The 13,440-nt window shown below is 39.9% G+C and overlaps 4 protein-coding genes and 4 non-coding genes across 26 annotated transcripts in view; 2 read left to right on the plus strand and 6 right to left on the minus strand.

Moving 5' to 3' along the window:
• The window catches only part of LOC117138294 (protein MTSS 2), a 42,444-nt gene that overhangs the window by 18,400 nt on the left and 10,604 nt on the right, over window positions 1-13,440 (minus strand). For all 19 annotated transcript variants that reach the window (XM_033300276.1, XM_033300275.1, XM_033300284.1 and 16 more), the window contains exon 2: window positions 13,150-13,366. In XM_033300276.1, coding sequence (XP_033156167.1) covers window positions 13,150-13,221 — 72 coding nt within the window. In that variant the 5' untranslated portion in view covers window positions 13,222-13,366. The remainder of the gene's footprint in view (window positions 1-13,149; window positions 13,367-13,440) is intronic.
• Window positions 524-13,228, minus strand: LOC117138299. Its single transcript, XM_033300299.1, has 4 exons — window positions 13,150-13,228; window positions 1,150-1,403; window positions 917-1,093; window positions 524-846 (listed from the first exon to the last, which is right to left on the minus strand). Exons 2-4 carry the CDS (start codon window positions 1,384-1,386, stop codon window positions 670-672), a joined length of 591 nt encoding a protein of 196 aa, XP_033156190.1. The 5' UTR covers window positions 1,387-1,403; window positions 13,150-13,228; the 3' UTR covers window positions 524-669.
• Trnak-cuu lies at window positions 2,776-2,848 on the minus strand. The gene has a single exon. It is a non-coding gene; the product is annotated as a tRNA-Lys (tRNA).
• Trnak-cuu lies at window positions 3,673-3,745 on the minus strand. Its single transcript has one exon. It is a non-coding gene; the product is annotated as a tRNA-Lys (tRNA).
• Trnak-cuu lies at window positions 6,307-6,379 on the minus strand. The gene has a single exon. It is a non-coding gene; the product is annotated as a tRNA-Lys (tRNA).
• On the minus strand, window positions 7,068-7,140 carry Trnak-cuu. Its single transcript has one exon. It is a non-coding gene; the product is annotated as a tRNA-Lys (tRNA).
• LOC117138298 lies at window positions 7,488-8,264 on the plus strand. Its single transcript, XM_033300298.1, has 3 exons — window positions 7,488-7,736; window positions 7,788-7,964; window positions 8,033-8,264. The coding sequence occupies exons 1-3, from the start codon at window positions 7,488-7,490 to the stop codon at window positions 8,201-8,203; spliced, it is 597 nt and encodes a 198-aa protein (XP_033156189.1). The 3' UTR covers window positions 8,204-8,264.
• On the plus strand, window positions 8,317-10,046 carry LOC117138295 (sodium channel protein Nach). Its single transcript, XM_033300294.1, has 6 exons — window positions 8,317-8,687; window positions 8,749-9,030; window positions 9,108-9,207; window positions 9,267-9,458; window positions 9,527-9,751; window positions 9,813-10,046. The coding sequence occupies exons 1-6, from the start codon at window positions 8,374-8,376 to the stop codon at window positions 10,044-10,046; spliced, it is 1,347 nt and encodes a 448-aa protein (XP_033156185.1). The 5' UTR covers window positions 8,317-8,373.

Below are 13,440 nucleotides of genomic sequence, written 5' to 3' on the forward strand. Positions count from 1 at the left end.
TGATGACATCTAATCATGGTATGCCATCGTACATCGATTCAACACGCAACAATGTAACAACCATCCTGTTAATCAGACATTGTCAAATTCGAACAATATAATTGGTAAATCAACGTTATGCGAGCCTTGAAAATATTCGTGATTAAACATTGTAAAACAAGACATTGTATTAATAATGACACTCGGGCCAGAAAAAACCCAGTTTGAAACAAAAAACAAATTCCAAATTCCCCAAAGTTCCATTTTTTTATAATTCTGATAATTCGATAAAAAGTTTAAACAAGAAAGGGGATAGTAAAGTCGATTTTCTTGACTATCAGATAACCGGGTGATCGTGTGAGTTGTGGGCGGTGTGTGGTCGTTGGAGTGGAAGAAGGTGTCGTAGTGGCAATCTTCTGAAACTGCATCTATATAAATCTGCATGCCTAATCTTATCAATATAGCTTTCATAGATCAAACGAAAAAAAAAGACCATGGCCAGATTTAGTCGGCTTTCACCCTGATCAAAAATATTTATACGTCATAGGTTCGCTGCACCTTTTAATCAAGTACAGAATAGTTGATATATTTTATTTAAGATTGCTCTTTTTCTTCCAAAATATGTATATATTGGCTTTATAATGTTTGTTAGGCTATTGATGTCGCGCCTTGAACAGATTAAGCCCTCAATTAGTTTATCTTCTCGGCCTCTCCCCTGATTTCGAAGCAAATGGAATTACGGCGCGGCACATCCTTCTCATCGACAGCCTCAAAGGTGACCACAGCTTTGTAACGACCCCTGAGAGTTGCACCACGAATGTCCGTTAGACGCAGCTGCAGATCGAATGGATTGTGCCTCAGAACGGTCTGCAATGGAATCCCATGGTTAAATTCAATGCGCCAGAGATGGACTGTTTTGTTTGCAGGGACAACTCACACCACGCGTTTTAAAGCACTTCTCCATCACCTCGTCGCGGTTCGAAATGTGTTTGGTCCAGTACTTAAACCACGACTGATTCTCATCAAACATTGAGGCGCAGAAGTCCGGCGTGGCCATGCTAAATACAGTTGGTTCCCAGCTGCCGCGGCTGTAGTGCATTATTGCAAACCTGGCCTTAAGAGCAATTGCTTATTATTAGTCTTATTTCGTTTAAGGAATGCGGGCATTACGGATATGCGATCTGTGGGCTCCACATCCCAGATTGAGGTGACACTCTCGGACAGGTGAATGACGTCCATGTCCTGGTCGATTACCAGATCGCCAATGTCGAAGGCATCGTGGAATCCAATCGATCCGGGCGGCGGTTCAGTGCAGGGTGAGAAGATATCAGAGTCCTCCAGCAACAGCTCGTAGTCCGCGGCCCAGGAACTAGCAAAGCCAAATACGAACAGCATGAGAGTTCTCATGATGACAATAGTATCACCTGGTGGGATGAGACCCTTTTATAGTAGCTGCCATCATGATCTCTTCTATCATGTTTCGCCATCATGTATCCACTCGACATGCGACAAAGTTACAATCATTTTGTTTGTCAGACATTATTTCAAATCGACATTTAAAGCAAGAAGCTCACTTTAACCATAACAAGTTTCGAGGAAACCAGTGTCAATGTTAATAGTCCTAATTAAACCATCAAAACAATCATTCCTGTTGATCAAATATTTATAAGCTAAATACGAAATGTTTTAGCCAATAGCATAACAAATTGTACTTGTTGATTAAAGTATACAATTTACAATGTAAATTAAATTCTAAAATCTTTGTAAAGGCCTCGCTCTATTTAAGTTGTTCCTTTTTTCATCGAAAATTAAACAATTTCATACATTCCGTAACTATTTTCCATAACTGGGCGCGACAACGACACACCTACAACCATTCAAATGGACACTTTCCGCAATTTAATCACAGCTTATGAATCACAAGTGCAATTTCATATTCATTTTAATTAACTACCCTTGGATTGCTGTTGCAGCTGACATTATATGATACATGCAGAGCACTCGGCACAGTTCAAACCACCAAGTTAGCTATCCACATCAGTCGTTCCACATTAACAGAGGGAACAGCATCTAGAATTGTTCCCGCAAAGTTATTTACGGAATAATGCAAAGTAATTAATACAACTAAGATGATTCTCATGCTCTCCAATTGTTTGTGGAGTCTGAAGGGGAAATGCATTCCGCATTCTTGTCTGATCTCAGATTTCACTGTCTCCATGTGGGAGGAGGCAGACATATGAAACGGATTGCAATGGTGACCTGCGTCATGTTATGTTTGCCCCTAGATTTAAGCAAAAAATTGATTTGCATATTTTATCCATTTTTTTCTTTTTTGAACAAAGCAGCTAGCCATTACAATTGTACACATTAATACAATTGTTTCCAAAGCGTAAGGACCTTGCTCCACATATGAACTGAATGATGGCATCCTTTCCACATCCTGTTCGGTGGCACAGTGAACTGCCACTTCCAGTTGAGATTCAGCCTTGAAATGGCTTTCAGACTTTTCAAACGCACCAACATTCTCGCGAGGACAGGGGGAAAGCACACGGGACATTGTTATAGAAATGGAAACAGCTGCGAGTGCTGCCATAAATAAAAACTCATTAGGTCTTGTCGATGGTATTCCACCATATAGTAACTCGTCTATAAATAAATAAAACATAGAAATTGACTTTCGACTTATAGCCCACGCAAACGTACAGAATTGATGCAAAAGTTCCATGAAAGCAATTAGTGAACATTTTCCATAAAACTAATTTCATAATATAAAATAAATAAGAAAAAAAAAAATTTCGCCCAACGTGGGGCTCGAACCCACGACCCTGAGATTAAGAGTCTCATGCTCTACCGACTGAGCTAGCCGGGCACTTGTGAAGATCGCCGATAAAAGTTCACATTTGCTGATTAAGTTAGAGAATCTTAAAATTTGATATAAAGAGAATTTAAAGGATCAAAATATTATCAAGAGAGAATCAATATCTATTTAAAATTGGACGAATAATTGTCGCTACACAAATATGCTAAGTTTGGGCCCAAATTTACTTTTTATAAATATTGAAAATATAGAATATTTAACGTAAATAATTAACACATAACAAAACAAGGAAATTGTTATACTCGAGTTCCCCGACTATCAGATACCTGGTACTCAGCTAGTGGAAGTGCCAACTGGAAATTTCATAATTTTTCTGGCTTTTCGATTGATATTGGGGAACAAGTTAAGAAAAAATAAAACATGAGAAAAATGGTCGCAAGCGCTTCCTTCTGCCAGGTTCATACTTTTCAATGAATATAGTACACTCATTTACTCTACGAGTAACGGGTACAAAAATCAGAAATTACATCAATAAAAACATTTGGTAAATATTGCAGAGCATATACACATAGAAACCGGATTACAAAACAACGCAAAGAGCGCTTTGATGTCAAACCTAGAAACATCATTGTAATACCTTTGTCTTTTGTAGTATTCGAAATGGTTATGTAGATTCACAAGATGCATTTGTATAATATATACAAAAACTAGTTTTAAGCTTCCAAATTAATTGGGTGTTAGCCTCATTTTAGTCAAATTAAATATGCTTACTAATTTCCCAACTATTTGTAAATTAGTAAAAAATCAATTGCTGAAAGTGGAGCTCTAAAAATGTTTATTAATTGTATATTAATTTGGAATCATAAAAATAGCATCGCCCAACGTGGGGCTCGAACCCACGACCCTGAGATTAAGAGTCTCATGCTCTACCGACTGAGCTAGCCGGGCATGTGTACTTGGCCACGGACTGTCAAAATCATCGAAATCATAATAGTTTTGAATTTAAACTTATACGATAAAGATCAAGCCAGATTATCTTTACATGCACTTTTAAAAATAATTCTATTCAGCAGTTTTTGACAAGATAAATAAATTGTAATTTATCACTTATATAATTATATAATTGGCTTTAATTGGTCCGATCTTTACTCCTGCAACATAATGGCGGATGCGATTAATATGTTTTATACCGCAATTAAATCATTTTTTGACTCTTGTGTTCCGATGTACTATCCGTCAATCTCTAAACCTCCTTGGTTTAATAAAGAGTTGACACACCTAAGAAATGTAAAGTCCAGACTCTATATGAAATTTAAAAATACCAGTTCTCAGTCCATCCTTTGTAAATATTTAAGCGCTCGGTTAAACTTTACCGTGCTTAATGCTCAGTGCTACAAAAATTATTTAAACCGTTGTAAGTTCCAGTTTGCACAGGATCCGAAACAGTTTTATAATTTCGTTAGCACTAAGCGAAAAACAAGTTCTTACCCTTCCTCGCTATTTTTTGAAAACACTACGGTTACATCGGATCAGGCAATAGCCGATCTATTCGCCAAGTTTTTTCAAACAACATGTTCAACTTTACCTCATTCCGAACAGCCATACTCTTATGCGATACCTAAGTCGAATCTAATATTTTGCCCCACTATAAACGAAAGCTCACTGCTTAATGATCTTCAGCGTGTTAAACCGGTCTATTCGCCAGGTCCCGATGGAAATCCTGGCTGTGTGCTCAGATTCTGTGCGGAAGCCTTCTGCAAGCATCTACTGAAACTGTTTACCTTATCTTTGGAATCTTCACAATTCCCTCATATATGGAAGGAGTCCTTTGTGATTCCTCTTCATAAAAAAGGTAGCAAACTGGATGCAAGCAATTACAGAGGAATCTCTAAATTGTCGGCTATCCCAAAACTTTTCGAAAATGTTATCACTCCTCATTTGCAGCACCTTTGTAGATCAATCATATCACCGTGTCAACACGGTTTTATGAAACGCAGATCTACAACCACTAACCTCTTGGAGCTAACTTCTTTTGTAATACAGGGTTTCAAAAATAATCTTCAAACAGATGTCATCTACACTGATTTTCGTAAAGCATTTGACTCTGTTAATCATTACCTTCTAATAAAAAAACTTGATCTTATAGGTTTCCCTGTTTATCTTCTAAATTGGATTTCAAGCTATCTGAATGGCAGGACACAACAAGTCCTTTTTAAAAATTCGTTATCTTCTATTCTCCGAGTCACATCCGGTGTCCCACAAGGGAGCCATCTTGGTCCGCTTCTTTTTACCTTATTCATTAACGACCTCCCCTTAATAATAAAACATTCGCGTGTACTTATGTACGCAGACGATGTTAAATTATGCCTCCAGTACAAGGACACTTCTTGCCATTTGGACTTACAATCCGATCTAGACCGATTTCAAATATGGTGCCGTGATAACATATTAAACTTAAATGGCTCCAAGTGTAAAGTTATGACCTTTTGTCGTGCCAACCCAATACGCACGACTTACACTCTAAGTGGGTGCTCTCTGGACAGAATAACACGAGTTGATGATCTTGGTGTTCTTCTGGACCCAAAACTAAAATTTTCTGACCATATTTCGTCTATTGTCAATAAGGCCAGGGGTGTGCTTGGTTTTATAAAAAGGTGGTCTAAGGAATTTGATGACCCTTACTTGACTAAAACCTTATTTATTTCGTTAGTCCGTCCGATTCTCGAGTACGGATCACCTGTTTGGAGTCCACAATACGCAGTCCACTCGGACCGCATTGAATCGGTCCAAAAAAACTTTTTACTTTTTGCCTTGCGGCGCCTAAATTGGGATGCAAACCATATATTACCCCCTTATTCCAGTAGACTACTTTTAATTAATTTACCATCCCTAGCTAACCGTAGAACTATGCTTGGAACAGTTTTTATTTGTAAACTTATTCGTGGGGATGTTGAGAGTCCCGACATGATTAGTCGGCTTAACTTCTCGGTTCCAAGTAGATTCACTAGAAACTATATACCCCTTATCTCAAATCATTGTAGATCTAATTATGAGTTGCATGACCCTTACAGAGTTTTATGTTCTGACTATAATAGACTTTATCCTATTATCTGTAATCTTGACTGTCTGCCGCTATTAAAACAATCGATTTTATCTTTTCTATAACATAATTAGATCCTACTAACACTAATATTTAACATAGTTATTCCACATTATATTAATTTCCTCGTTCCTATTCTATTTTTTATATCGCGTCTATATCTTCTCGCGAATCGAGCCGTACGATACACGGCAGCGCCCCTCGGTCGGTTGGGCGGGAGGTGTGGCCGTAGGACCCATGCAAAAAATTAAAAAAAAAAAAAAAAAAAAAAAAAAAAATATGCGCACATCCGCTTTAAACTTAATCAGTTAAGTAATGGATATGTGATAGTCGAGAGTTTCGACACCAATGGGTTCCCTCCGGTAATCAATTAACTATTAAAATTTGATATTTAATACAAAATATTGGTCGCCCAACGTGGGGCTCGAACCCACGACCCTGAGATTAAGAGTCTCATGCTCTACCGACTGAGCTAGCCGGGCAGGTAAGCGAATTTGCTGTCTGTGAAACTTTCGGAAAATATATCAGATACTAGATACTAGTCCGTCTAGTATTTTGTTTAGAAATGAAAAACAAGAGAGAATGCTATAGTCGAGATCCCCGACTATCAGAATTCCGTTACTGTGTGAATGCGAACGCGAAATTTAATAATTTTTCTGGGATATTGATAGATATTTGTGAAAAAATGAATAAAAAAAAAAAAAAAAACTTAAAAATTGTTGAAAAGTGTGGGCGTGAAAGGTTTGGCGGCTTTAGGGCGTTAGAGTGGGCGTGGCAACATGGGTCAACAAACATGCGCTACGTCATTGTCTCTGGTCTCTAGAATCTGTATGCTGAATCTCAACCTTCTAGCTTTTATAGTTCCTGAGATCTCGACGTTCATACGGACAGACAGGCATGGCTCGAATATAGAATATATATACTTTATATAGTCGGAAACTCTTCCTTCTGCCTGTTACATACTTTTTAACGAATATAGTATACCCTTTTACTCTACGAGAAACACGTATAAAAATCATTTATATGTGTATGTAATTATACATTTTCGCATCAGCTTTAAACCTAATTAGTTAAGTAAAGGATACGTAATAGTTGAGAGTCTCGACACAATGGGTTTCCTCCGGTAATCATTTAACTATTCAAATTTTATATTTAATACAAAATATTGATCGCCCAACGTGGGGCTCGAACCCACGACCCTGAGATTAAGAGTCTCATGCTCTACCGACTGAGCTAGCCGGGCAGGTAAGCGAATTTGCTGTCTGTGAAAACTTCGGAAAATATATCAAATGAACTATGAACTAGAATGAACTAGATCTTCGTCTAGTATTTAGTTTAGAAAAACGATCGTATCTAAAATCAGTATGAAAAGTGTCACGCGAATTTTTAATCGAAGGCAACATACTTATTTTCGTGCCAATAGAGATACGCCTTTTTTAAATTATTAAAGACAATGATTTTATCATATTTTATTATATTTATTATAGTGTGTGCAATTAGAATCACAGACGAATCAGACGACCCTAAGCTGTATATAACGTGCAGTTTTTAGCACTTTGTACCCATCCTCATACTGGAAAGCTTGTTAACATGAAGGCTGCTTCCACGATCCTGGTGCTTCAAGTGATCATCTGTTTGGCTGGAGCGACTGAGTACCAGTTAACATTGGACAAAGATGGCTTGCTAGCACCGTGCGAGAATCAGCCCGGCAATCCTTCTGGTTTTGAAGCGATGTTGGACAGTTCCTCTCTTGAAGTACATAACCTTGGTTCGAAAGTTCGAATTGAGGGAGAGCAGAAAGTGGTCTGGAAAGATATCCAGCCTGGAGACACATTAAAGGCAAGTTCCTAAGGAAACTTAAACCCAATAAACTTTTTGAATATGCCGCAGGTGTTTGGTCAAGTCTATCACCAGGATAAGGGCACTTGGCAGAAGACTATGTTTACGGCCAGCTCCAATAACTTTTGCAAAAACATGTTTGATAAGAACCAATACTGGTATAATTTCTGGACAAAGTTTATTAGCAACTCCGACGAGATTAAGGAAAAGTGTTTGACCACGCCGGGGGTAAGAAAATGTACCTCCTAGTTTTGGGAATTAAGAGCTCTGGTCATTTCTCAAAAAAAATATTGTAGGCCGTTTTAAAGTACAAGGACTACGAACTGGACTTGAAGACCAGCCTAAATGTTCCGAATCTGAATGGGCGCTACAAGCTGGTGGTCCAACTGGAGGCCTTCGATAAGCGCAATGTAAAGCGCCCAGTTCCCATTTGCATAGAGTTCCGTGGCACTGCAGGACAGCTCTAATCACGACAATTTTATATGCATGCTGAACATACAGCGAAACACCATTAAAGTCTATAATATAATTGAGCACATCAAACAAAGTGTCCATGAAAATGAACATTGGGGGGGTTGCGGCATTACACGGGTCGCTAAAGTTGAATGCGAACTTCTGAACTTCTGTTCAGTACATCATGGAATCCAAAGGGAGTCGGCCGAAGCAACCGGACTGGTTTGCCGAGGTGTGCCAGGAGTCCTCCATCCACGGCATGCCCTACATCGCCCGCAAGGATCTCCACTGGACCGAGCGCATCTTGTGGGCATCGATAATCTTGGGCTCGGCCTACTACGCCATCAGCAGTTGCCTTAACCAGTGGTACCGGTTCCGGGACAATCCTCTCGTCTACGAGTATGAATACCTCTTTGGTCTGCGCATCTTCCCTTTCGTGGGGATAACACTGTGCCCTACGTATCACGACGAAACGGTGATCCCAAGGCTTATAAATGAGTGAGTGTTTTTAGATTTACATTAGTAAATGGAAAGCACTAATATAATATAAATTATCCAGAACTTGGGGATTGGATGTCAGCAAAGACGAAGAAAAAGCAGCATACTACAGGAAGTTTCTGCTTGCAATCAACGCCCTTCGGTACTCCACGCTGGAAACGCTGGAACCCTTCGAGAATGATACCACTTTGGACAACGTGAATTACTTGAACATTTTGCTCACGCTGCAGAAAAAGATTATATCGGTTAAAAACCCGGCAGAACTGGCGCCAATCATTACTGAGGTGGGTCTGTGCCAAACATCCAGCCAGTTAACCCGGTACGGAAATCCCTATGGCAAACTGTAAGTCTGCGCCTAAATAAGAAGGGTAATTGTTGCATTTTTTACACTTACATTTTTACTTAACGCTTTTATCTTAGAGAAACACTGGATGTGGAACCGATGAAACAGTGCGACTATTTTAGTAATTGCATCACGTCTCTAAAGCCTCTAAATAGCATTGTTGCCCCCATATATATGGTAGGCAGCATCTATCATACCTTTCGGAAATACACTTTTAAGCGAATACTAACTTACAGTACGTTCATGATGTCGAGGAAATGATGCTACCCGACGACATGCGAACTCCCTCTTCTGATGCTAAAGACATCGAATCCAATGATCTCGATGTTATGCTAAATACCATATCGGCGGAAAGCGAGGTGCGAAATCTACCGGTGGCATATCGCAAGTGTCGCTTCAGTGACGAAAACAATCTGCAGTATTACAGTGTGAGTTTAAGACCTTTCCCCATCCCTTACCAATTGCGTCCAATCGAAACAGCAACATGTCCTTTTAGCCCTATCGTCCAAGTCTTTGCCGACTTGAGTGCCGAATCAAATGGGCCCTGAGTTTGTGCAACTGCAAGCCCTATTTCTACGTAGCAGCTCCCGAAGCTCCAATCTGCAAAGTATCCGGAATGCTCTGCCTAGCCCGGGCCAAGTGGCTTCAAAGACCGTGCGAATGCTATCCGTCTTGTCAGGAGGAAACCTTTACCATCTTCAAAGCGTCTGATCAGATTGGGGTGGGTGAGGGAATGTTGTATCCCCAAAGCCCCCAATTAATGCGTTTAACCCTTTCTTCAGGGCGATAGGAACTACAATGGAGAGCGGTTTGAGCGGACGCTGATCATCAACATGCAAATTGCGAGGATGGGCATAAATCGACGGGTTGTATTCAGCACGGATCAGTTGATAATGTCGTTTGGTGGAGCCATTGGTCTCTTTCTTGGAGCCAGCTTCATGACCATATACGGCCTGCTGTACTTTCTTCTCACTTTCATAGCTTATACATGCAAGAACCGATTTTGCAAGCGTTAATGCAAATATATACCAGAGAACAGTTTTGAAAAGGTTTTATGTAACAAAAGTATAAATAATTAATATCAAATTATTCCATTTGATGTTAATTAAAGTATACAAATGCGGGATGGGGGGCTCTTATAATTTTTGGTAAAACATAATAATAAAGAAACGCTGTATAAAAGCTTTGTTAAGCGTTGGGTAAAAAAAAACCATGTTAATTGTACTTTTGGGGTTATATTTTAAATTTTGAAACTATCAAGGGTATTAAACTGCGACTTGCGAAAGCCAGACCCAATCCTCACTACATTTATTTCAATGTTTAATAAATCATAATATTTTTAAGTGTTCAAAAAAAAGCACCACACATGAAACATATACAATAAACATATTAACTAAACTAGAACATGAAGTAAGACCAGTATTTTATACTGAGCGCACATTATTATGCAAATAAAATAAAATTGTTATAAACCTAACGACTGCAGAGTGGTTTGATGTTCCGGCCGGGCATCGTAAGCAAATTAAAGTCGCGGCAATTGTTGCAGGGCCACTTGGGAGGAAGCCTCAAAAGTGAAGAAAGCGACACGTTCAGTTCGGTTCAGCTGGGTTCAGAGAGCAGAAAAATTTCACTTTTGCGGAAAACTCATAACGAATAGTGCAGTGCGTTTTTCCAACGTCTTCGGTTACCTACCATCCGATGATGGCGCAGCTGAGATTTCCTTTGTGAAATGTGACAATTTGTCTGCTTATCCGGCGATTACTCGCCGTATGATGAGATGGTTCAGCTTGGCATCTCCATCTCCATCCCACACACTTGCCACACTTGCTCCAAAATGCAGCCAACGGAGCGAAGCGGCTGGGTAAAGTTAACAACCTTTAAGTTTGCTCAATTGTTCGCTTTTCGATTCCCCTTCCACATGCGTGAACAAACTTTGGAGCGTCTAAGCCAAGCGCGAATTAGCCGCATTTAGTTGCCGGCTATCTGCGGGTATCCCGTTAGGAAAAACAATTTCAGAAATGAAATTAGCAAATAATGTAAGACTTTACGCTTATTGAAGTCGCGGCAGCCTCAAAGAAGTTTCTGTTTCTGCCTTGGCATGGGCATACATTTGTTCTGGTCTGTTGCCAAAAAAATAAGAATGGTAATGGTAGAAAAACCAAACCAAAGTCAGACGAAGAGGCAGCCAAGCAATTAAAACGAAACTAATTTTAGTGTCTGTGCCTCCGTGTGCAGTAGCACAGCCTTCTGCTTTTTGGCTTACTATAACCTTTTAGCAAACAAGGGGGCAGGGGTAAATGCTGTCCGCTCTCTCCGGTCCGGCGGCTCATTTGCATCTGCTACAACTTTGTGACATTTGCAATGGCATTTGCCGGCTTAGCAAAAGTTGGCCAGCGGATCTGCCCACAAAGCTACAGCGCCTGCTACGGCAGTCGGCAGTCTCTTGCCATGAATCAGGCCAAAATCAGAGCACGGCAAGGCAGCAAGAATTACCTGGTAAGGTGATCCGAGCACAGACGAATGTATGTGGCCATGTAGCCATTCATATTGCACATGCTGCGGCGGTACGAGTATGTACATCCATATGTATGTGTGTGTTTCTGCTCTAGTTCACACTCCGCTTGGAAAACACTGAAAAAGAGCAGCAACTTCTTCTGCACAATTGCGTGCCGAGCAATTTCCAAATTTCATAAATACAAAATGCACTCGCCCGCATCTGACAGCGGTCCGCAGAAGCCTCCAAAGTTCGGCTCACACTCCCCGAGGGAAGTCGCCCTGCATTCTCCTATTCTCCTATTAATAGCGATCTGCGGGCGGGACGGCGGTGCGATTCATCTCTCCTCTGTCCCCTCTTCACTAGTTTAGTTTATTTCGGTACTATGCCCGCCGACAGACCCAAGACACAGCGAATGAATTCCAACACCTGTCCGTCCGTCCATGCGACTGAGGCGACTGCGAGCAGCTGGCGGGAGAACTACAATCACAATGTGCTGAAAATGTAATTTTCCCCGGCATAGCAAATGAGGCATAAGCGACGGGGGATTTAAAATCACAAACTAAGAATGCGCTGGCAAGTCAAGGAAAATAAGTTATAGCTGAAGTCACCAAATCATTGAATGTCTTTAAGATGTGACTCAAAGGTCAAGTAATAGAACAGTGATAGTTTCAACTCATTTCGATTTTTTAATTAAAATTTAATAAGTACGCCCGGACAATACTTAAGTTAGTAATCGAAGTGACTTTAAGTCACTTGTCATAGATAGCTCTCTGTAGTCATATACCATCCTATGACATCATTTTACATTTAAAGATCCCTTTTCATTGATTCTCTGCCAAGAGGCTTAGCCGGCGATAAAGATTTGCTTACTTCGAGACACCGAACGCTCGGCGTTAATTTACGCTTGTTAAATGAAATTGCCTGGCTCGCCGTTATATAAGCGCAATAAACTCTTTGTATGAAAGTAAGTTGCCACAAATGGCGTCATGGGTGCCATAAATTATTGATACCACACACTGGCCAGATAGCAATGAAATCAATTAATGATAAATAAAATCAACAAAAAGTTCGCAGAGTAAAGTTTCGTGTTTCGCCACGGGCTGTAGATAAATGCGAAAAATGCGGAGCGTTTTTGTGTGACTTTCATGGATTCTATTTTGCAGTTCCAATGCTGGCCATTTAATCAATTAGAAGAGATACGAAAAACGAAGCAGTTTTTGTTTCAAATTAGAGGAAGTACGCAAACATTTATTTTGCAATAATTTATCGTTTTGGAATCATATTGCTCCGAGCTTTGCTGATCACATTTCTTCATCTCTATCAGCTTGAGAATTTTGTTTACACACGAGATACCAATTCTGCGAGTTCTTGACACACTGACAAGCAATTGAGACAATCGTATGATCGAAAAAGTTTCAGCATTATGTTGCTTTTCTCTTAAGTAAACACTGACCCTGTGATCAAGTTATATATACATGCATATACTTATGTATATGCTTCCCCAAAATGCTTCAAAGTTCCAGGAAGCCGAATACGAAAACGGAACATTCAGTTTCGGCGTTCGTGTTTAAAATTACACTGCATTTCCGCAGAAACTGTAGAATAACACGTGAAAAACTCACCTTCATGTCATTGATAATCTGCTGAAACAGACTACCCAGCGCGGAGCTATCGCGTTCCAGACTTAGATCCATGATTCTTAGTGTTAGCTGGTTTGGTAGGGATGATATCGATTGGTTTCGTTCGTCGTTCAATATCGCTCGGTATCAGTTTACTTGGGTGACTTTTACTTTTGATTATTTATTTTCCTCATTATTTCCTTATGTTGAGTGTTGTGATCTGGAAAGAGGGGAGCGTAATTATTTATAAATAACCATGCTTTACAAACAGATTTGGACACACTTCCGATCGAA

This window comes from Drosophila mauritiana, chromosome 2R (genome assembly GCF_004382145.1).
Source record: "Drosophila mauritiana strain mau12 chromosome 2R, ASM438214v1, whole genome shotgun sequence".
Taxonomy (NCBI): Eukaryota; Metazoa; Arthropoda; class Insecta; order Diptera; family Drosophilidae; genus Drosophila; species Drosophila mauritiana.

Coding starts and splice junctions, on each gene's coding strand:
- LOC117138299 (XM_033300299.1), bottom strand. CDS start 1,386: ATGAGAACTCTCATGCTGTTCGTATTTGGCTTTGCTAGTTCCTGGGCC. Junction 1,094..1,149: donor AGCCCACAGATCGCATATCC/GTAATGCCCGCA, acceptor ATTGCTCTTAAG/GCCAGGTTTGCAATAATGCA. Junction 847..916: donor AGTGCTTTAAAACGCGTGGT/GTGAGTTGTCCC, acceptor ATTCCATTGCAG/ACCGTTCTGAGGCACAATCC.
- LOC117138298 (XM_033300298.1), top strand. CDS start 7,488: ATGAAGGCTGCTTCCACGATCCTGGTGCTTCAAGTGATCATCTGTTTG. Junction 7,737..7,787: donor AGCCTGGAGACACATTAAAG/GCAAGTTCCTAA, acceptor AATATGCCGCAG/GTGTTTGGTCAAGTCTATCA. Junction 7,965..8,032: donor AGTGTTTGACCACGCCGGGG/GTAAGAAAATGT, acceptor AAAATATTGTAG/GCCGTTTTAAAGTACAAGGA.
- LOC117138295 (XM_033300294.1), top strand. CDS start 8,374: ATGGAATCCAAAGGGAGTCGGCCGAAGCAACCGGACTGGTTTGCCGAG. Junction 9,459..9,526: donor ACAATCTGCAGTATTACAGT/GTGAGTTTAAGA, acceptor ATGTCCTTTTAG/CCCTATCGTCCAAGTCTTTG. Junction 9,752..9,812: donor AAGCGTCTGATCAGATTGGG/GTGGGTGAGGGA, acceptor CCCTTTCTTCAG/GGCGATAGGAACTACAATGG.